At 36.5% G+C, this 24,066-nt stretch overlaps 1 protein-coding gene and 1 pseudogene across 2 annotated transcripts in view; one reads left to right on the top strand and one right to left on the bottom strand.

Annotated features, from left to right (window-relative positions):
* Window positions 1-24,066, top strand: part of VPS13C (vacuolar protein sorting 13 homolog C) — a 172,940-nt gene that overhangs the window by 70,989 nt on the left and 77,885 nt on the right. The window contains exons 23-35 of the mRNA XM_082842024.1: window positions 249-378; window positions 1,187-1,274; window positions 1,931-2,070; window positions 5,890-6,043; window positions 7,692-7,771; window positions 9,357-9,416; window positions 12,010-12,172; window positions 12,941-13,057; window positions 13,951-14,054; window positions 14,252-14,419; window positions 14,924-15,228; window positions 16,986-17,133; window positions 18,190-18,298. Of these exons, the coding sequence (XP_082698150.1) occupies window positions 249-378; window positions 1,187-1,274; window positions 1,931-2,070; window positions 5,890-6,043; window positions 7,692-7,771; window positions 9,357-9,416; window positions 12,010-12,172; window positions 12,941-13,057; window positions 13,951-14,054; window positions 14,252-14,419; window positions 14,924-15,228; window positions 16,986-17,133; window positions 18,190-18,298 (1,766 nt within the window). The remainder of the gene's footprint in view (window positions 1-248; window positions 379-1,186; window positions 1,275-1,930; window positions 2,071-5,889; window positions 6,044-7,691; window positions 7,772-9,356; window positions 9,417-12,009; window positions 12,173-12,940; window positions 13,058-13,950; window positions 14,055-14,251; window positions 14,420-14,923; window positions 15,229-16,985; window positions 17,134-18,189; window positions 18,299-24,066) is intronic.
* LOC309963582 (intraflagellar transport protein 88 homolog) lies at window positions 19,574-23,108 on the bottom strand (annotated as a pseudogene). The gene is made up of 2 exons: window positions 22,138-23,108; window positions 19,574-21,914 (listed from the first exon to the last, which is right to left on the bottom strand). The product of its transcript is annotated as an intraflagellar transport protein 88 homolog (transcript).

Raw genomic sequence — 24,066 nt, 5'->3', positions numbered from 1 at the left:
TGTATTTGAAAATGTCTTCCTAAAAATTAGTTAACTTAAGGTTTGGCTGCTTAAGAAGGATACAAAACTTGGCTTACATAGAGCTTCCCATTCCCTGGCAATGTTGAGGCATTAATATAATTAGATTAAAACATATCCAAAGTAACTTTGACCCCAGAATGTAGTCTCTTCTCCATTCCCTTCCCCACCTCCATAGTATAGAGAAGCTGGACCTTGATACCTTATAGTTGAATTAATTATGTTTTTAGATTTAAAGTATCTGGAGGGCTTCCTCTGATGCACGTGAGAATTTCTGATCAGAAGATGAAAGACATGCTACATTTGATTAACAGTATACCCTTGCCACAGAAATCATCTGCACAGTCTCCAGAGAGACAGGTAAATGGAGATAATAAAAATGCTAAATATCTTTATATTTGTATATATGGTGATTTTTTTCCATCTTTTTGTGAGCTGTTTTGTTTTTCAGTATTGTTTAGGGCCAGTGTCCTTTATTTGATACATTTTTGAGGTTTAATGTGGTTGATTCTGTACAGAACTGCATATGGCATTGAATAAATAAAGACTGTAGCCTATTTTCATTTTGGAGTGGTGGTAGAAAGTCTGTTATAGGGAATAACGGAAAGAAAGATACATAAATGAAAGGAAAAATGTTTTTCAAATTTAGGAAATGTGTTTTAAATAAAGCTAAATATAGAAATCTTCTTTAAAATGTTGCAAAATAAAATGATCATTATAAAATTTTCTTATATGTTAGACTGAAAAGTTCTAGATCACTTTACTTGGAATTGATCTTTACAGCATAAATGTTGGACTTCCATTTACTTTGAAATGAAATTTGAGAGCCAACTAATGTCGATACCATTTTCGAGGGACCTGTCAAAAAGACGTATAATTAATATTGTAATAGACAGCAACTGAATGCCACACAATGATAGGTAGACTTATCTACTAGAGTTATACATGGTTCTGCCCTTGTAAATGCAGGTGGTGGTCTTAATAATAAGTAAACTCCAGCCAGCCATTAGTTGATTGCATAACGTTCTTTGTTGGAAGATTTGTGTGCTGTGTATGTGTCTTTCCATCTCTCTCTATTCTCTATTACTTTTTCAGTATTTCTCTCATTTATGTACATTTAATCCTGCTAAATTAGTATGTTTAGAAAACTTTTTGTATTATTTTCTAGGTATCCTCAATTCCTATAACAACAGCTAGTACAAAAGGCCTACTTGGTACGCCACTGTTGCTAGATGGAGTGGAATCAGGGGAGGAAGGTAAAATGTTCTTTATTAAACCAAACCTAGAGATAAACTTTTCAGAAAATAAAGGAATTGTGAAAGTGTTATAGTAGTTTACTGGCTTTATTTCCAGTTGTGCTACTAACCAACAGTGAGACTTCGAGTCATTTATTTTTATTTAAGGCCAAGTTTCTTTGTTTGAATAAAAGTATTTTTGTGATTGACAGTGTTTAAGATTCTAAATAAGCTGCTTTTTTTTGCCCTGATCTCTACTTGATTCTTTTCTCTATCTCTGGTCTAACTGATCTTTTTTCATTTTGAACTAGAATGTAAACTTTATGAGGACAAGGATAATGTCTGTCTTGGTCACCCTGGTGTCCTTAGTGGCTGGTACAGATGGATATGTGATAGATGATACCCAGTAAATATTTTATTGAAAATTGAATAAATAAACTAAAGTGAAAAACAATCAGAAGTGTTGAAGAAGAAAATAGAAGGGCTGTTTGATTTTATATATGATTATCCCATGCCAGGTTGAGTCACTCTGTGGGACTTAGAAAGAAGCTATATTCTGATTCTGAATATGAAGGTTATGTCTAATAAATGAATTTTACTTTTGAGAGATTTCAGTTTGAGTGTTTTATGCAGTTTTCGATGGACATTCTCTCAAGTCAATTGTCTTCTTCCTTTAGAGTCTGATGATGAGTATTTTGATGCTGAGGATGGAGACACACAGACTGGTAAAAGTATGAAAGGGTCAGACATAAAAAAGGTTGCTGAGGCCCCAAATGAGGAGCTCATTAATCTTCTACTGAAGTTTGAAGTTAAAGAAGTATGTATATTTGTTTTGTCCATAAACAAATATATTCTTGTTACTGCTGTCCTTATAAACTGTCTCATGCTAGACCCAAACATTAAGTATATTTAAAATGTAGTACTCTATCTTCCCTACTGCCACCACCCCCCCACACACATATACTTCTAAGAAAATGAAATGTTATTTTGTAAAAACTGATACAAGTATGATCTGTGGTACATCTGATCTATTCTGGAAAAGCTCGAGACTCTTAGTTAGGATTTTCTTTTCTGTAGAAAATTTCTGTGACATGTTTACTTTAATATTTTTCAACTTTTAAGCCAAATAATATAGTTTATTGTCATGTTTATAATTTAGAAAAATGTAAGCAACCTAAATTTGCAACACGGCTTTTACAGCCATTGAAAGTCTGGTAGTAATAAAAGAAAACATCGACATCGAGAGATGGTCAACGCATATCTTTATTTGGGAAAAAAAAAAGCGATTACAATTCCAAGGATATTATGATTCCATTTAGAAAATAAACACACACATACACACACACTTTTTTTTAAAATAAATGACAGTGTTCATCTCTGTGTGGTGGGATTATAGTTTTTCATTCCCGCCTGTTTGCTTTTATATATATTAAAAAATTTTTAAATGAATATGCATTGCTTTGAAATAAAACACAAAAGGTATAAAAAGGAGGTATTTCTTACTGACTGCTTTATATCTAAGTATTACTGGTATTTGTTTAAAGAAAGATATGTTCTTCATGTTTAGACTTCTTTGACTTCTGTCTTTCTCTCATACTCCCATCTAACATATCAGAAAACCCCTTGACTTTACCTTCAAAATGTATTCAAATGATTGCTCTTCCCTTCCACAGCTATTGCACTGTCCATGTCACCATCATATCTTGATTGGACTATTGCAGTAGCCTCTTGTCTCTCTGCTTCCATCATGTACTCTGTTCTGTAGCTAGAGTGATACTATTTTTAATCTTTTCTTAAAAAAATATTTGTCTTTTTGACTGCATTGGGTCTTAGTTGTGTTATGCCGGATCTTTTGTTGTGGCACGCAGGCTTCTCTCTAGTTGTGGTGTGCAGGTTTTCTCTTTCTAATTGAGGCATGTGGTCTTAGTTGCCCCATGCCATGTGGGATTTCAGTTCCCCGACCAGGGATCGAGCTGTGTGCCTTGCACTGGAAGGCAGAGTCTTCACCACTGGACCACCAGGGAAGTCCCTAGAGTGATTGTTTTAAAGGCAAAGTCAGTTCATGCCATTGCTTTGCTCATAACCCTACACAGGCTTCCCATCTCACTCACAGTAAAGGGCTAAATTCTTCCCATGGCCTACAAGTCACACTATGTGACTTCTTTGGCTTCATCTGCTGTTCTCTTCTTCCTTGCTCATTTTGCTTCAGCCATATTTCATTTATTCCTTCCATAAATGTTTATCAAGTGTTGTCATGTACCAGGCATCGTTTTAGATACTAGAGCTACAGCAGTAAGCAGAGTTCTTCCACATGGAGCTTACACTTGCCTTTTGTACTTTCTTGTATACCAAAGCATATTCTTTGTGCTTGCTGTTTCCTTTGCCTGGAAAACTTTTCTTGCATGACTTGCTTTTTTACTTCCTTTAGAAATGCCATCTTATTGGAAAGGCCTGACCACACAACACAAAATAGCAACCTTTGCTTTTCCCCATCCTCCCTAGAATGTAAGCTTCTTGAAGACAAGGACTTTGTCTGTCCTGGTCATTTTGATGTTCTTAGTGGCTGGCACACCCTCATACATGGAAGATGATGCTCAATAAATATTTTATTGAGTATTGAATGAATGAACTAAAGTCATAAACAATCAAAATCATCTAAGAAAAAATAGTGCTGTTTGAAATATTTTTCCCAATTTGACCTTTTTTTGCCATTCCGAAGTTTTAAATATTTCTGTGGTGAAATCTAATTTTTTCTTTATATTCTAGTTTTAGTGTGTGTTTAGAAAATTATCCTCCATTACAAAAATATTTACCCATGATTTTATTTATTATTTTATGATTTTAATGCTTTCATTTAAATCATTGATTTATTTGAAATTTATTTTTGTATATCAATTCAGTACTGAATATCTTACTGTACTGTTTTATTGTTTCTGTTTTTCAGTTGACGCTTCTGATTTTTTTTAGGTATATGATTATATCACTGCTAATAATATTAGTTTTTGCTTTTTTTTTTAGCATTTATATTTTTCCAGTTATTGTGGCTGGCTTATAGGTTTCCCCAAAATCTGATCGTTCAAAACAACTATTTTTATCAAAACAGCTATTTTATCTTGCTAATAGTTTTGTGGGTTAGGAATTCTGGAAGGGCCCAGCTTAGTCATTTTTGCATGTAGTCTTTCACATGCCTTCAGTCACATTTGACTAGAGTAGCAGTGACCTGAGCTCTCAGTGGGCCTCGTGGCTCACTCAGAAGGCTGGCAGTTGATGCTGGATGTTGGCTGGGACCTCGGCTGGGACTTTTGACCACAGTACCAACTCACGGCCTCCTGACCATGGCAGCTTCAGGGTAGTTGAACTTTTTACATGGCAACTAGCTTCCCCCAGAATGAGAAATCCCAGGTGGAAGTTTCATGGCCTTTTTTTGCGGTATGCGGGCCTCTCACTGCTATGGCCTCTCCCGTTGCGGGGCACAGGCTCCGGGCGCGCAGGCCCAGCGGCCATGGCTCACAGGCCCAGCCGCTCCACGGCATGCGGGATCCTCCCAGACCAGGCCACGAACCCGTACCCCCTACATCGGCAGGCGGACTCTCAACCACTGCGCCACCAGGGAAGCCCTGTACTCTGTTGATTGAAGCAGTCACAACCCTGCCCAAATTCTGTGGGGGTGGGGCAAAGACCTCCATCTCTTGACGGAGATCAAAGAACTTGGATGTTTTAAAAATGGCAACATATATGTTTTATTTTTCATTGGCTAAATATACTGGCTATCATTTCTACAATAAATTTGAATAGTAGTGTAATAGTAAATGTCGTTGTCATACTTTTTGACATTAATGGAGATGATTCTTATATCACCAGACATGACTTTTAGTTTTGAGATAAAGATTTTAAAAAATCATATTCAGGGGCTTACCTGGTGGCGCAGTGGTTGAGAGTTCGCCTGACGATGCAGGGGACACGGGTTCGTGCCCTGGTCTGGGAGGATCCTGCATGCCGTGGAGCAGCTGGGCCCGTGAGCCATGGCCGCTGGGCCTGTGCGTCGGGAGTCTGTGCCCCGCAACGGGAGAGGCCACCACGGTGAGAGGCCCGCGTACCGCAAAAAAAAAAAAATCATATTCAGGAAGAATTCATACATGCCTATTTTTACTAAATTAAAAAGGTAAATCAATAAGGATATAAAATTTCATCATGAGTTTTAGATAGATGTAGTTATATTCTCAATAATAGAATTTAAGATGATAACTTCCGGGCTTCCCTGGTGGCGCAGTGGTTGAGAGTCCGCCTGCCGATGCAGGGTACGCGGGGTTCGTACCCCGGTCCGGGAAGATCCCACATGCCGCGGAGCGGCTGGGCCCGTGGGCCATGGCCGCTGAGCCTGTGCGTCCGGAGCCTGTGCTCCGCAGCGGGAGAGGCCACAACAGTGAGAGCCCTGCATATCACACACACAAAAAAAACCAAAAAAACCCCAAAAAGATGATAACTTTCAATCATGGTAAATAACTTGATGGTAATAGAAGAGTATGAGCAAAATTTCTACTATGGTCATGACTGTATATATGAAGAAGGATTTTGTATTTTTAAGTATGATTCAAAGTACTTATCTGCCTTTCATTGGCTGTCCTGATTGTTTTAGGTGATTTTGGAATTTACCAAACAACAGAAGGAAGAGGATACAATTCTAGTGTTTAATGTTACTCAGTTAGGAACAGAGTCTACAATGAGAACATTTGATTTAACTGCGGTAACTTACTTAAAGAAAATCAGCTTGGATTACTATGAAATTCAAGGTAATAGCTATAAAATTAGAAATAATAGTAACAGATTTAGTATTACTTTTGAGTATCTGAAACACATTCATTTATATAGTAATAATTATAATAAATAATAGCTAGCAGTGTTCTAAGCATTTTATAAATAATAACTCATTTAATCCTTGTAACAATGCTATAAGATAGGCAATGCTATTATCTCCAACTTACACAAGAGGAAACAAAGTCATAAATTGGTTACATAATTTACCCAAGGTCACACTGCTAGCTAGTTAGTGGCTGAACCATGATTAAAACCCTAGAAATCTGCCCCTAGGGTCTGTATTCTTAACTACTATGATCTACTCAGAGAGTCCATATAAATCCCCTTTATATAGGGAGTATTATTCCCATTTTACAAACAAAGGAAGGTTAAATAAAGAGAGATTAAGTGAGTTACTCAAGATCATGCATCTTACTAATAGCAAAACCTAGAATTTATCTCTGGTCTTATAATATTGAAGTTCTTATTCTTTTGATTCAGTAGTGTTCATATATCAGAAGCAGCATCAGGTTATGAAAATGAAAATGGTGGGACATAAAATTAATTCTTTCAGAAGCTTTTATGGTTTATGCATTTCAGTGTACATCTTGTATACTCATTGGATGAGGAATGAAGGAATGGATGAATCTACAGTAATTAAGGTTACCTAATATTTGCCAAGTATTTTAATCAAATATAAAGACCTATTTTTTTGTTATGTTTTAAATAGCTCTAACTAAAATTAACCTCAGCTTAGAAGAAAAATGTTTTATGTATTAGTAAGCTCCTATAAGCACTGTGGAGAGATGGAGTTTACATTATTGTCTTAAGGGGAAAAATACAAATAATAAATTTTCTAGGCTATTTTTTACTTTAGAGAAGGTTATTTCAGTGGAAAATTCTGAGATATCTCAGAAACAGGAGTTATAAAACTGCAAATAATAAAAGATGGATAAAAGAGTGGATAAATCACTTATCCCTCCATGGCTTCTGGAGGTAGTTCCTTGGGACATGTACATGAGGATATAGAGGACATCTGGTGGTACCTGTTGTTTTTAAATTTAAAGAAATTTAACAATTCCCCTCCCTTCAAAAAACTATTTCCTCTTCTGTGTAAGCCTTCTCTTAGTCTAAACAAAGGAAAATTATTTAAATTTCTTTAATATGAATGAAATTTTAGAGCTCAACAAAATACTACATGTTTTTCTAGTTCAACCTCATTGTTATGTAGTTGAGAAAACTGAAGTTAAATAGCTTTTGGTAAAGGTAGAGATGAATTAGAATTCATATTTCCTGATTCTTAACACCCATAGTCTTCTACTGCCTTACGAATGCACGTATGGTCTTAAAAATATCTAGAGACGTTTTGATTACTTTTGAATGCAGATGTATGATCAGAGAAAATAAATACAGTATGCATGTTTTTAAGTAAGTTGGATGTCAGAGGTAAGGTAAGGATTTGGATTGGCTTATTTCTTTACCAGTGATGACCTTAATATTTAATAACCATGAAAATATGTGCAGGTAGTTTTTTAAAGCTTAATTAATAAAATTTTTTAAGAAGAAAAGGACATGTTGGAAATTCCAAATGTAAAAAAGAGCAATTTATTTGAAACACTTTTTTTTTCTTTTTCTTTAATCTAGGGTCCAAAAAGAAGCCCCTTCACTTGATTAGCTCTTCTGACAAACCTGGATTAGATCTCTTAAAAGCAGAGTACATTAAGGTAAGGGTCATAGAATGTTTATATATTTATTGTATACTCTAAACTATCCTCTGGAAGGAAAAAGATGACAGTAGATTATTAAAGTCTCTTGTGTATCATAGGTTTGAATCATAGGGATATCTACTGTTTATCTTTCCATTCGCACACCTCTTTCTCTTTCACTCAAGTAAGGACTAAGATTTTACAAAGTCACACTTCTTGTCCACAAAGATGGAAGCCTGGGGTAAAGTAGGTCCTACTACTGTCTTCTGGGGCACATTCACCTACCTACATTCATTGTATGTGTAGGTGATATTTGGCTAAGTATCCTACATCAAAAGGGATAAAGTCAAATTGAATTTGGTTCAGAAGAGAATTGCCTGGATTCGGAAGGACTCAAAAATATGTTATATGAAGAATGTTATATGAACTGATGGTATTCAGCTTCATTCAAGATTAGTTGATTTATTTAATTATTCAATAACTGTTGAATGTCTTTTGTGTCAGGTTGTGTTAGGATACAGAGATGAAAAACATTCATTGTTCTCAAGGAATTTGTAGACCAGTAGGGAGATAGGTAAACAACAATTAAAATATAATGTGTTTTATGGATGCCAAGGGGGGAAAGTGGCAGGGGGTGGGTGGTGTGATGAATTGGGAGATTATGATTGGAATGTATACACTGATGTGTATAAAATGGATAACTAATAAGAACCTGCTGTGTAAAAAAATAAAATAAAATTCAAAAAAATATATAATGTGTTTGATTCTTTAATAAGGAAGAACACAAAGCATTATGGGAGCAGGGAGGCAGGGATATTGATCTAGCCAGAAGGCTTCTCACAGGAGGTAAAACTTTGAATTTACTGTGTATGTTCCCAAGGGACATAACTTGAACCAATTGGTTATTATGATAGGAGATAGATTTTAAAAAATATGTATTTATTTATCGATTGATTATTTTATTTTTTTTGGCTGCACCGGGTCTTAGTTGTGGCACGCAGGATCTTCATTTCGGCATGTGGGATCTTTAGTTGCGGCATGCATGTGGGATCTAGTTCCCCGACCAGGCATTGAACCCGGGCCCCCTGCATTGGGAGCACGGAGTCTTACCCACTGGACCACCAGGGAAGTCCCAGGCGACAGATTTTTGATTCAGTGTGAAGACCTCATTAAATCAAACTTCTCTAAAGTTTGATTTCTTAGAAAATGAGGTTTCTTTCACTGGAGATATCCTAAAATAGACTTGCTGAAGACTTTCTAAAGGTATTTAAACATTAGGTGATAGATGGGCTAGACTACCTTTAAACCTTCTAACCCTCAGAGTTTATCATTCTGATCCCTAGCTGCAGTTTCCCAAAAGTGAATGATGCCATGCTCTCCTCTGTTTGAAGAGGAGGACAGGTTTTTACTCTTATGATAAATAAATAGATTTGGATGTAACTTTATAATAATGATAATAAAATTAAATATATAATATATTTAAAAATAGTTATAACTAAATATAAATAAATTAAGTACAGATTATAAGTAAATGATTCATTTACTTTGGTCTTAATTCCTTCTTTAGAACTTTTTTTTTCTTTCTTGTTTTTGTTCTTTTTAGGCTGATAAGAATGGACCCAGTTTTCAAACTAGTTTTGAAAAAACTGAACAAACACTTAAGGTAAGAAATTCTGTTAAAAGAATAGATCCTGTTTGAAAATAACCTACTCTGTAAGTCTTCAGTATCCTTTGAGGAACCATTAAAAGTTATAAATTAGCCTCATAAATGTCTACCATGCTCTGTGTTTATGATTCAGGATAATAATACTGTTATTTAACTCATTGTATCACATCCTAATTATTTCTAAAGGAGGGAATGCTGTAGATGAGGGAACTTTGATTTACAAAGAACCAACAGGATTCTGAACAAACCAAACTAGATACTGTCTTTTAATGCAGGGCTCAGAAAGTATGTGAAATATAAGGAGAGATGTTGAGTACTTCTGGAGCTATACTAAGGTACTCAAGTAGAGGAAGAAGAGGCAAAATGTAATTTTAGGATACAGTAAAAAGAAAATGAGAGAAATGAGTTTCAGATTATACTTTTTTTTTTTTTTTTGCTGTACGCGGGCCTCTCACTGTTGTGGCCTCCCCCGTTGTGGAGCACAGGCTCCGGACGCGCAGGCTCAGCGGCCATGGCTCACGGGCCCAGCCACTCCGCGGCATGTGGGATCTTCCCAGACTGGGGCACGAACCCGTGTCCCCTGCATCGGCAGGCGGACTCTCAACCACTGCGCCACCAGGGAAGCCCCAGATTATACTTTTGAGAGATGGGAAAATCTGTTGAATATTGAATCTTCCTTTTAATAATTTTTGTATCCACTTAGTGTCTTGAAGCAATGAAAAGAAGTCCTTTTGTATAAAAAGTGATTATTAAAAAATTTCAGTTCACTATTAGAAAATCATATATTCTTTAAAGCAATTTGTGTTGCTATTTTAGGTTTCTGGAGTTACTGTTTTTAAAAATATATTTTCTCCTATAAGCTATATATTCTTTATTTTTAAATGATAGGACCATAATTGTGGTTTTAGAAGATTATTTAGTGACTGAGAACTCACTCTTAATTGCATATTTTATATTTAAATCTCATGAATGTCACATTTGAAATCTTTGTTTTTTTAACATCTTTATTAGAGTATAATTGCTCTACAGTGTTGTGTTAGTTTCTGCTGTATAACAGAGGGAATCAGCTGTATGCATACGTATATCCCCATATCCCCATACCTTATGGGGATTCCCTTGTATGTTATTTGTTGCTTTTCCCTTGCTGCTTTTAATATTTTTTCTTTGTATTTAATTTTTGATAGTTGGATTAGTATGTGTCTCAGCGTGTTTCTTTGGGTTTATCCTGTATGGTACTCAATGTGCTTCCTGGACTTGATTGACTAATTCCTCTCCCACGTTAAGGAAGTTTTCGACTATAATCTCTTCAAATATTTTCTTAGACCCTTTCTTTTTCTCCTCTTCTTCTGGGACCCCTATAATTCGAATGTTGGTGCATTTAATGTTGTCCCAGAGGTCTCTGAGACTGTCCTCAGTTCTTTTCATTCTTTTTTCTTTATTCTGCTCCCTGGCAGTTATTTCCACTATTTTATCTTCCAGCTCACTTATCTGTTCTTCTGCCTCAGTTATTCTGTTCTTGATTCCTTCTAGAGTATTTTTAATTTCAGTAATTATGTTGTTCATCATTGTTTGTTTGCTCTTTAGTTCTTCTAGATCCTTGTTAAATGTTTCTTGTATTTCTCCATTCTGTTTCCAAGATTTTGGATCATCTTTACTATCGTTATTACTCTGAATTTTTTCTCAGGTTAAGTTGCCTATTTGGTCTTGTAGGTTTTTACTTTGTTCCTTCGTCTGTAACACATTTTTTTGTCGTTTCTTTTTTTTTTTTTTTTTTGATGTGTGGTGCTCTGTTCCTGTCTTACTGGTTGTTTGGCCTGAGACGTCCAGCACTGGAGTTTGCAGGCAGTTGGGTAGAGCTGGGTCTCGGTGCTGAGACGAGGACCTCTGGGAGGCCTCACTCTGATTGATATTCCCTGGGGTCTGAGGTTCTCTGTTAGTCCAGCAGTTTGGACTCTGTGCTCCCACCACAGGAGCTCAGGCCTGACCTCCAGCCTGGGAACCAAGATCCCACAAGCTTTTTCTTTTTCCTTTGTGCTTAGTGTAGATGCACTTGCTCATAGGGTGCTGCATGCAGAGGCCTCACGCCCAGCCCTTCACACCAGAGTTCCTAGTGCGAACTGGCTTCTGCTGACACTGTAGCTTCAATGGCCATGTGCAGAGCCATTTGCAGAGCCTGAAATCATTTCTTAACATGGTGGTAATACATAGTGATTCTGGAGTTTCATGTTCTAACTTATATGTTTTATATAATCATAATGATAGTCATTGAAGATTCAAAAAAGTGATATATATATTCAATCTTAGAATGGCCATGACAGGCAGATTGTAGGCTCTATGGTAATTAGGATTGGGAAATGGAGTAATTAGGTTACCTTGATACTCAAATGAACCCCCAAAATGTGTAAGTATAATTTACTCTCCATATATTGCCTGTTTAAGGACTGTGAGTTGTGAGTCTTCCTCTCTTCTCTCTTCCTTTTAAGTGGTGTACAGCAGTGATGCAAGCCTAGTTAGGAGCCTTTTGTATACATCATGCAGACTACTGGTATAATTGGCCTGGGAACTAATTTTCTTTTTAAAATATTTCTAGGTGGCTTTTTCATCTTTAAACCTGTTGCTGCATACACAAGCTCTTCTCTCTTCTCTTAATTACCTGACAACCATAATTCCATCAGATGGCCAAAACATGGGTGATACCAAGGAAGTACAAGTTTCTACTGAAAAGCAACAAAAAAATTCAGCTCTGCAGAAAAGTATGAAAAACACTGTTTTGTTTCTTGTTAGTAAGAGTTTTAGAATTGTAGAGCTAAATGGGGAATCTTATGAGAGACCATCTGGTTAGTCATGTACATGCCATTTTGCCTACCTTTGTTCTTTCCTTCAAACTGAGTCATACATGGGTGCCTGATATGTAAGATAAATGTAGTTAATACTGTTGTTTTAAAAAAAATGTTTTTGTTCTTATTCTGGTGGTGATGGGGGATGCCTTTATATGAGTATTAGGGGAAGAAGACCTGTATTTATTCTGAGCTCTTCCTCCTCTCAGTGGCTCCTGAAAGGACTCCATAGAGGGTTAATCTTCCCTAACATTTTACAGATAAGGAAATCAAGACCCAGAGACATGAGGGCCAGGGTTCAGGGATAGCATCGAATTGGATAAGAGCCCAGCTTTTGGATCAGAAAGAACTCAGTTCAAATCCTGACTCTGCTACTTAAACTATGGGACCATAGGCATGTTATTTAATATTCAGTAACTTCCTTGAGTTTCAGTGTTGTTATCTTTATGTATTTTAAGTTTTTTCTTGCTTTTACATTATCAAAGTAGTACATCTCACTATTAAAAATGCAAACTATATATAAAGAATATATAAAGCAAAAAAAAGTATTTGAAATACTTAAGAATTTGAGAATTTTAAAATTATTTTAAGCAGAACCATGGTTCACTTAATATAGGGAAGAAACCTTAATAGAGTGTATATTACCAGAATCCACTGTGATAGAATTGCTTTGTTTATATGCAGTGATTGTATCCTCTAAGGAGAGTGACATTATTCACTTCAGGCTGTTTGCCAAGTTGAATGCTTTCTGTGTTATTGTTTGTGATGAGAAGAACAATATTGCTGAAATCAAGATTCAAGGTAAAAGTTCTCATGATATTAAAAATTGTTCAAAAGATAAGCTTTTTTGGTTTTTGCAATGCTAAAGTATATATAAAATGGAAGGCTCTGAGCTGTGAAAACTGGATTATTTTATTTTATGACATAATTGGATTGCATGTTTTCTTAACTCTTTGAGAGTTGAACCACACATACTGGTGTTTTGGACCCTTTTGAGAGTTGTCTCAGAGGTGAAAGGAATACTAATGTCAATGTAGGGATGCTGTTGATGAGCTAAGTGTCAACCCAGAATTAATTAATTAATTAATTAAACCCAGTTTAAGGTCTGTGAATACACTTTATCTTGGTACAAATGCAAAGCAACCTTATCATGAAGAACAAATCCTATGAGCCCATTATGTTCTTCTGGGCAAAATCTGCTAAAATGAATGTAGTTTTTTTCTCTGACTCTGTCTTTACCAGCTTATTGTGATCTGGTAAAGGTAAAGAATATGTTTAAGACAATTCTTGAAGAACTTAAAACCCAGAAAACTAGGGTTTTTCTTTGTTCTTTCTAAACTGGCAGTGCATCTACTAGTCTGAATTTGATTCATGAAACTCTTATAGTCTCCATGTAAATGACAGGATATAAGGTGTAAAGAATTTACTAAAATCCTAAGATACTCTGTTTGCACTAGATGTAGTTTTTTCACAGGGTTGAAAATTCAAATAATTATTTTTTAATGAGTTTATAGGTTTCATTGTTCATAAAACTAAAAATATCTAATATTGCACTTATTTATCAATTGTGAGTTCAAACATTGCTAAATTTATAAAGAATATCACCTACAGAATAAAGTTATGCAATGGAAGAAAAATCTTCAGATCTTATTATGGTATCTATAGAAATTATAATAATATAATTTCTTTTCCAGGACTTGATTCTTCCCTTTCTCTTCAGTCAAGAAAACAGTCACTATTTGCCAGATTGGAAAATATTATTGTCACAGATGTTGATCCTAAGACAGTTCATAAAAAAGTAGGTGATAGTAAATCATTAATATTTTTTGATGATTGAATGTGAGATTTTATTTTAAAATATTTTATTTTTTAAAATACTAATAAAATATATTTTGATAGAAAAATGTTTCTATAATGATTATAAACCCTTTTAAATTGGGATTTTATTTTGTCATTGTCGATTGGATGGAGTGCATTCAAATCTCTGCTTTTCAGGCTGTGTCAATAATGGGAAATGAAGTCTTTCATTTTAACTTGGATTTGTATCCAGATGCTACTGAGGGGGATTCCTATACTGACATGTCCAAAGTGGATAGTGTGGTGTCACTGAACGTTGGCTGTATTCAGATTGTCTATCTCCATAAATTCCTCATGTCACTTCTGGTAAAATCACTATTTATATATAGATTTTTTGGCTTAGAAATACTTAAAATAAGTCTGATAATTATGATTATTGCAAATCTTAAAACTTTGAATGTCAGGTTGTGCATTGATTTGATTATTGATGGTATTTATGGATTAATGTAGAGGTCAAAACCTTTCTTTAACAGTTGAAATCTGAATCATATAATGATTTTTGTCTAGCATTGTCTAGAACTGGAATTATTTTTGCTGGAATATAATGAATCCAAATTCTCAAGTGCAAAAACTATTAAAACTGTTTTTTTCTCTGTTCTTCAGCCATATAAGTCTAATTATAATTAGCCCTTGTCAGGTAGCTCATAAATATGGATGGATAATCAGTAATTCTTTCCTAACTAGAAAGATAGGACTAAACTGAAAGTTATTTATTTGAAAAAAATTAGCACATAAATAAAAAGAAGATGGTGTTAGAAATGATGTGCTTGTCCTCCTGTTTGAATTACTCCTTTTATTTTGTGTCCACAGAACTTCCTGAACAATTTCCAGACAGCCAAAGAGGCTCTGAGTGCTGCCACTGCTCAGGCTGCAGAAAAGGCTGCCACAAGTGTGAAAGATTTTGCCCAGAGGAGCTTTCGTGTTTCTATCAATATTGATTTGAAAGCACCAGTTATAGTCATCCCACAGTCTTCCATTTCCACCAATGCAGTAGTGGTAGATCTTGGGTTAATCAGAGTTCACAATCAGTTCAGTCTGATATCTGGTGAAGACTACTCAGACCCTCCAGTAATTGATAGAATGGATGTGCAGCTAACAAAGCTTAAGCTTTCTAGGTATGCTCTTTCAATAATTATGTATTGATATTTAAGTATTATTTAATATTGTCTATGAAATTTTATGACTATTGAAATTCATGCTCAACATACTTCTGTTGCACAGAACTGTCTTTTAATCAGCTTTTTATTTTGAAAAATCTCAAGCCTACAGACAAATTGCAAAAATAGTACCTATAATTTTTCAAATAGATTCACCAATTATTTACATTTGCTTTAACTCTGTATATACATATTATCATTTAAAATATTTAAAATTTTAAAATTTTATTTTTATTCAGGTATGAATGACATATTAGTTTCAGATATACAACATAATGATTTGATAGTCGTATGTATTGCTAAATGGTCACCATAGTAAGTCTAGTTAACATCCATCACCACACATATTTACAGAAAATTTTTTTCTTGTTATGAGAACTTTTAAGATATATGCTCTTAGCAACTTTCAAATATACAGTACAGTCTTATTAACTATAGTCACCATCCTATATGTTACATCCCCAAGATTTATTTTATAATTGGAAATTAAAACATTTTTTGCTAAACCGTTTGAGAATAGATATCTTAACGCTTTGCCCCAGAGTGCTTTAGCATGTGTCTCCTAAGAACAAGGACATTAATCCTCTTACATAATAACCACAATTATCAAATTCTGGAAATTTAACATTGATATAATCTATTATCTAATATGCATTCTATATTCAGATTTTACCAGTTATTCCAAGAATTTTCCCCTCAATCCAGGATAACATGTGGCATTTAATTGTATCCTATATTAGTGAGGGGGATTTCTGTACTGATAGACATTTATTCTGGGATAGTTCTTCAGCCTTTCTTTGTTTTTCATGATGATGACAGTTTTGAAGAGTTCAGTCTAGTTGTTTCATAGAATGACTCTCAATTTAGTTTTGTCTGAGTGATTTCTCATGATTTAATCGAGCTTATACATTTTTGGCAGGAATGCTGTGTAAGTAATGATGTATCTCTAGGGCTCACACCAGAGGACATTTGAAAGTGTGTATGTTCATTTTGAAATCATTTTCTACCCCGTCCAAGGAGATTTAATTATCTTAAATACAAAAGGAATGATTATAAGACAAGTCCAGAAAAGAATCCTGGTTGAGGAGCTTTATAAACTTAGAGATAGCTTACTTTTCATCTTGCCATTTTTTTCTCTAATCTCTGTACCAGCACACATATCAGTCCTTGAACAACTGTATTGATGATTTCCCCCATAGCTTCAAAAATATCAGTTTCTTTTAAAAATTTACTCAGGTTGTCATCTATCTTCTGTTTAAAGAAAAAAGTTTTCTTAAAGGCTAATTGTATGTCATATACAGTTGACCCTTGAACAGCACGGGTTTGAACTGCATGGTTCTGCTTATGCGCAGGTATTTTTTTCTAGTGGTAAATAACACAGTATTATACAACCTGTGGTTGTTTAGAACTGTGGTTATGGAGGAACCACATATACATAGGAACCGAAATATGAAGGGCAAACTATAAGTTACATGATTGCATGGAGGGGTTGTCATCCTAGTCCCCCGTGTTGTTCAAGGGACAGCTGTGTTTTAATCTGTCCATGCCAGTATATTGTAGATTAAATTAATTATAGACCAAGTTTAGAAAACACTAAAACAGCGTTGTTTCAAATCAATGTTTAGAGCAGCAACTTTGGGCTTTGTGTTTTTTTTAATGATATGTTGCATTTACCCCTATGTTTATGCATATATATCAATTATATTTTTCATTAGGACAGTGATCCAGCCAGGCATCTCCCATCCTGATATTCAGCTGTTGCATCCAATTAATTTGGAGTTTTATGTAAATCGGAATCTAGCTGCATCTTGGTACCACAAGGTGCCTGTTGTGGAAATTAAAGGTCATCTTGAGTCAATGAATGTGAGTATATGAGTGAAAAAAATTTTTTTTTTAATTATTTTTAAAATTTATTTATTTTTGGCTGCACTGGGTCTTCATTGCTGCGCGCGGGCTTTCTCTAGTTGCGGCGCGTGGCTTTGTGGTGGCTTCTCTTGTAGTGGAGCACAGGCTCTAGGCACGCGGGCTTCGGTAGTTGTGGCTCACAGGCTCTAGAGTGCAGGCTCAGTAGTTGTGGCTCACAGGCTTAGTTGCTCCGTGGCATGTGGGATCTTCCCAGACCAGGGCTCGAACCTGTGTCCCCTGCATTGGCACGCGGATTCTTAACCACTGCGCCACCAGGGAAGTCCCAGAAAAAAACTTTCTTATTGAAAGTTCAGACTCTGAAGACTTTCTCATTATAAATCTAAATGAAATGTGGAATTTTTACTGATTGTTGTAAGGAAAATTTCAGTGTGATACTGTCCAACAGGATCTTTATTAATTTTAGTAGAATTTAATCTTCAGTTAAATGTTACTTAGCTTTTAAATTTGTTATGTGTACACGTTAGCAGTGATCTGTTTGTAAATTATTTATTAGTGTATTATAATTATAGCTCATTCTGTATATTATATACATACTCTTTTATTTTAGGGATATCTTGAGTACCCCTCATAATTATAGCATTGAGTGAAATGCCAATTTTTCATATTGAAGGTGGCGTTTTTATTACGTTGAAATTGTTATTGTTTAAAAAGTAGAATTTATGTGTGTTCTGAAAGTCACTTATTAAAAAAAGTGATCTGATTTCTTTAATAATTATTAACTTTCACTAAGGGTCATATTGGTTAAGTAGATGAAACTAATATTGACTTGTAAATCGCATTGTTTTTCTCCAAACACTGTCTTATATTTGAAAATGAAATTTTTAACATAAGTAGTGGAATACTTGAGTGTACAGTGATTATATAATTTTTTAGTCAATGTTAAGAGTATCCTGTCCTTAGTGTTTTGTTACTAAGGATTTGTTTTCCATATTAAAATTGTTTCATTTTAAAATGAAATATCTTTATCTTTTCTTGGAACATCATATTTCACAGGTTAATCTAAATCAAGAAGATCTTAATCTTTTATTTCGAATACTAGCAGAAAATCTTGGTGAGGCTACTGAAGACTTGAATAAAGTGAAACCAAGAGTGCAAGAGACAGGTAAGAGGTTGACAGTAGGTGGTGTAATAAATGTCTTTTTACAATTTTGTAGGGGAGACAAACAATAAAAATGAAGTAAACAAACATATATTTACAAATTGCGATTTGTATTACCAAGAAAACAAATAAGATGCTATTGAATAAAACCATAGTTTGCTTTTAAGTTGAGTAAAGTCAGTTATTTCTAAGTTGCATGAGTTAGGCGGAGGCCATAAAGAAGGGGTTCAGATCAATGGTGAATTCTGGAAAAATTTTTGAACTTGCATGTATAGAGAAAAAAACATTTTAAGTTGGCACTAGGCTATTTAGCATACTTGATCTGACTTTTATTTATTTTATTTTTTGCGGTACGCGGGCCTGTCACTCCCGTGGCCTCTCCCGTTGCGGAGCACAGGCTCCGGACGCGCAGGCCCAGCGGCCACGGCCCACGGGCCCAGCCGCCCCGCGGCACGTGGGATCCTCCTGGACCGGGGCACGAACCTGCGCCCTCTGCATCAGCAGGTGGACTCCCAACCACTGCGCCACCAGGGAAGCCCTGACTTTTATTTTTTAATTTTTTTAAAAATTAAAAAAAAAAAATTGTTTTGGCCGTGCTGTGTGGCATGCAGGATCTTAGTTCCTTGACCAGGGATCGAACCCATGCCCCCTGCAGTGGAAGTGCAGATTCCTAACCACTGGACTACCAGGGAAGTCCCTTGATCTGATTTTTAGCTATATAAAGTGAAGTGGTTGATAAATAACCAGTGAACAAAGATACTGAAAAAATTGTACAGCAATAAAAATGCAAATAGTATTTAAATTATTAGATACAGTGGCCCTTAAAGGCAAAGTAACTACCAGACTTATTTACAGTGGCCCTTAAAGGCAAAGTAACTACCAGACTTATTTTTTAAGCTGTTTTATATGTACACATATACATACACAGTGTCTTGGTGTTCATTCCATATCTCTATATATGCTGTGTGTAGATACAACTCATTCTTTCTAATGGCTGCTTGGTATTAAATTCTGTTGAAGTATCATAATTTAGTTAGCAAATCCCTATCAATGGACATTTCAGGTGGTTTTCAGTCTTTCACTCTTACTATGTTGCATTAAATATCCTTGTACATACACTTTTTTACAAGTGCATGTTTATCTGTAGGGGAAATACCAGGACTGCTGGGTTAAAGGGTATTTAGTTTTTGTTAAATTAAAATAATAATCGAATTCAATCAATACCTTTAATAAAATTTATTTTATTAACATTTTGACAGATTTGCTAGTTGACCCCTGTAGAACTTATACTCATTTTGTACTCCCATCAGGTGGTTTTTCTGTGCTTTTTCTAACAGTGTATTACCTGATTTAAAAATTTTTGCCAGTTTGCTGCTGAGTGAAAAATGGTATCTCACTGTATTTTTTCAATTTAAAAAAACTTTTTTTACCTGAAACTAATGTAATATTACATGTCAATCGCGTCTCAGAAAAAGCCCAAAATACTAGGGGGTTAAAACCTTTTTTACAGTATGTTAATACATATAGTAAAGTGTGCAAATCTTCAGTGTACAATTCAGTGGATTTTTATATATGGCTACACCAGTGTAATCACCATGATTAAGATATAGCACATTTCCAGCCCTGCACCCTAGAGCTCTCCCTATGCCTTTACCTATCAATACCAAACACCCACCCTGACCCTGAATCCACCCAGAATTAAGTACCATTCTGATTTGTAATATCATGCATTAGTTTTGCCTCTTTTTGAATTTCATATAAATGGAATCATAGAGAATTTACTTTCATTTTTGGCTTCTTTCTTTTTTTTTTAATTTTCACATGTTTTTATTCCATTAAAAGCGAAACAAAATCTAAATCCATACTCATAGAACAGAATACATTTATTTAAAGTTTTGACAGTGTGCAAAATTAAAGTTTGGATAATTAATCCAAACTTTATAACATGAGTATTCTCTTGTAAGGTGATTTCTTTCCTTTAATAAATAATATATTAAAATATATATTATTCTGGAAGCAAATCATCTCCTAACTGTTCATCAGCAGAATCATCCTCGTTGACTCTCTTTTTGGCTGCGGTTTTGGGTCTTTCTATTTGCGGGCCAAGCGGATCCACACAGGAGGCATCTAGCTCCTTGTTACTACTGCTCTCATTATGAGGCTCGTCTGTCCCAGGCAGGGCTCAGAGCTGGGCGTTGAGCCGCTTGCCTTTGCTACCAGAGCCACAGTTCTGGCCACTGTCACTGCCAGCGCTCCTGTCTCTCCTGCCATGGGGACCCCCGCTGCCATCCCTGCCAGACTTGATGCGCTGTTCCCTGATTTCTTTCATTTTTTCCAATCTCTTGAGTATTGTTGCATATTCTTGAACTTCTTTTAATCGAGTGTCTGTGCAGAGATGTACCAAGAAACGTAGACATTCAACATTTTCTGGAAAAATTTCTGTGAATATCTTAGTAAGTATCTAACGCTTTTTGGTAGTTACCACTTCTTCTAAAACAACTAGCTACCATCAGCTGCCATTTCACCTGTGTAGGCTGTATAAGAGAAGCTCTTTCAAAGTGCTGAATGGCTTTTTCACAAAACTGGGTTTCAGTGTAATAGGCTGCAAACCACTTGTTGACTTCAGTGTTGGACGGGAAATACCTATATGACTCATAGTAATATTGGGATGCTTGGGATTTATCCCCCTCAGTGTCATATAATCCTCCCAGTTTAGACAAAGCTCTGGAGTCAGTTGGAACAACACTGATCAGCTGCATTAACCATTCCATAGCTTGATTGGGATCTTCCATTAATTCGTATACACTTGCTATCTGGTAAAGGACTTGGGTGCTGTCTCTAAGGATTGCGTGAAGTTTCAGGAAGCAGTCCAAAGCTTCATCAAGCTGGTTTAGCTTCTTATAGGTAAGGCCAATATTATAAAGTGCTTTAGTACAAGAAGAATCATTTCTTAGAGCCTCATTTTAGAATTCAGCTGCCTTCTCATAATCACCATTTGCAAAAACTGTATTCCCTTTATGAGTAAGAGCTGACGGATTATATCTGTCAGAGTTCACAGCTAAATCTGCATAGCTGCCGGCTTCTGCAAATTCATTTTCCAAATAATACAGGAATGAGAGGTTGGGTGCAGCTGCACTCTTCACTCTACTGTCCTTTTATTCAAACATTTTAAAGGTCTCTACAGGTTGATTAAAATCCTTTTGTCTCAGGTATGTAATTGCGTTATTTCCAGATCATTTGCCAGCTCTACATACTGAGAAGCTTTCACAACTTCAACACACCGATCATAACCTACAGCAAAAGATGTTTCAATTACAGGAGCAATGAGTTTTGCAACTGTCATGATGTATTTTTCTGCCATGTCTTTACTTTCACATTCCATTTGCCTTAGATGATCATTTTTTATAGATTCAATCACTAAATTAGTATGTGGGTCATCACTTGGTGAAATGTATTTATCATCTTCATCAGTTTCTAATGGAACAGCAATCAAGTTTTGGAATGCCTTCTTTTTTTCTCGATCTCCAACAGCAAAGTAACTAAGAATTAGGTTGAAGCCTGCCTTCAGATTTGGTGCCATACTCATTATGTGCTCAAATAAATTAATGGCATCTGAATACTGCCCAGGTTTTTGTGTGTGTGGTTTTTTTTGCGGTACGCGAGCCTCTCACTGCCGTGGCCTCTCCCGCTTCAGAGCACAGGCTCCGGATGCGCAGGCTCAGCGGCCATGGCCCACAGGCCCAGCCGCTCTGCGGCACGTGGGATCCTCCCGGACTGGGACACGAACCTGTGTCCCCTGCATCGGCAGGTGGACTCTCAACCACTGCACCACCAGGGAAGCCCTGCCCAGTTTTAATAAATGTTAACTCCAATGTTCTGCATAATTTTAATCCTCATTTCTTTATGGACACTTGGAATTTGATCTAAGGCTATTTGGTAGAATTTAATGGCTTTGGAATAATTTCTTTGCCTTAAATAAATATTTCCCATATTCACTTTCAACCGTCCTGCATTGCTAAACATCTTATTTTTCACTGTAACTTGATAGGTGTTTGGTGCTTCAGCATACATTTCATTAGCTGAATATTGACTGGCCAAGTTGAAAAGAACTGATTAAGTTAAATCCAAATTGATGTTTTCTGGACTTGTAACTTGTTCTCCTTGTTTCACCAGGACTCTCTCTTTTCTTCCTGCATCTTTTGCCTTTTCTAAGGCCAATTTTAAGTCTCCACGACAGTTAGCAATACAGCTTTCTTCTACTGACTCATTTACTTTCTTCTCCACTTGTCTTATCTTTTCTTCTCGGCTGTCTTCGTTCCTGGCCTCCAGGGGCGGTGCAGGGCCCCACGACTGACCGAGGGGGTCGAACGCAGAGCCTCTCAAAGCTGCTTTGGTAAAACTAGCTGCCCTCACTGCTGTCATGGGTCTAGTAACTCCATCCTGAAGAGCCCCTGCATTGCTTCCCACTGCTGATGCCAGGGATGTCTTGGACCCATACCCAGTAGCTACAGGTCTAGCAACCGCTGTGCTTGGTATTTTAGCAGTTACGGGAGGTCTTCTGCCATGACTAGTTCTCACAGCTTGCTGAAAAGCTGTGTCATTCTCCAGTTCCTCGGTATCATAGGTTGGATTGTAGTCATTATAGCCAGACTAAAGATCATCTTCATCTGTCTCTGGGGCGAGGTATCCATTTTGCATCATTTGTACCTCCGTGAGAGCGGGCCCGAGCTTGTGCCTCCGCAGAGCCTTGCCGGGGATTTCGGAGCTTCGCGTGACGAACTCAGGGTCCGGGGCTTGAGGGCCGAGCGCGGCTTCCGGCGGGGTTGGGGGGGTGGGCACGGGCCGGGGGCAGAGCCCCCGCGCCCCGTCCCCACGGCCCCTTCGGAGGGCGGTAGGCACCCACGCCGCCCCGAGCCCTCTCCCCCCTCGCGGCGAGGGGAGCAGCGTGACCACGAGCGCGGCGGGGCCGGCGCGGCCTTTCTGGGGCTCAGCAGAGAGCTGTGCGGCTGCAGCGCTGCCACGCGCGGATCCCTTGGCTTCTTTCAACATTTTGTGGGATTCATCCATGTTGATGTCTATAGCGCTAGTTTGTTCTTTTTATTCCTGTTTCCAGTATTTGACTGTCATGAGTAAAATTGCTATGAATGTCATTGTAGTCTTTCGGCACACTTACATACTGTTTTCTTTTGGATATATAGCTAGTAGTAGAATTACCGGGTCATATGTTAGCTTACATTTCGCTTCAGTAACTTACGCCAGGCTATATTGAACAGTTTTCCAAGTGGTTGAACCAGTTTACTTTCCTACTAGCAATGTATGAGAGTTCCAGTTGTTTCACATTCTCACCAGTACTTGCTATCCTCAGTCTTGTAAAATTTAGCCATCCTGGTGGTTATATAGTAGTATCTCTATGTTTTTTATTTGTTCCCTGGTAACTAATGAAATTAAAAACCTTTTCATATGCCATTTGGATGTCCTCTTTTATGACATGATCATTCAAGTCTGTTGACCATTATTTTTACTGAGGTATGGTCGTTTTTCTAATTGGTGTATAGGAGTTGTTTATTCATTCTGGTTAGGAGCCCTTTGCTGGTTATATGTATACATGTTAGTGTATGTGTAGAAATATCTTCTCCCTATCTGTGCTTTACCTTTTCACTCTCTTAATAGGGTTTCTTTTAATAGAATTAGTTAATTTTAATGAATTCTAATACACAATTTTAAAAAATGATCAGTGCTTTTTATTTCCTATTTAAGAAATCTTTGCCTGT

Source organism: Leucopleurus acutus (assembly GCF_964270905.1).
Source record: "Leucopleurus acutus genome assembly, chromosome: 1".
NCBI classification, from domain to species: domain Eukaryota; kingdom Metazoa; phylum Chordata; class Mammalia; order Artiodactyla; family Delphinidae; genus Leucopleurus; species Leucopleurus acutus.
Note: the sequence above shows the minus strand (reverse complement) of the source record. Positions and strands in the feature narration are given on the sequence as shown.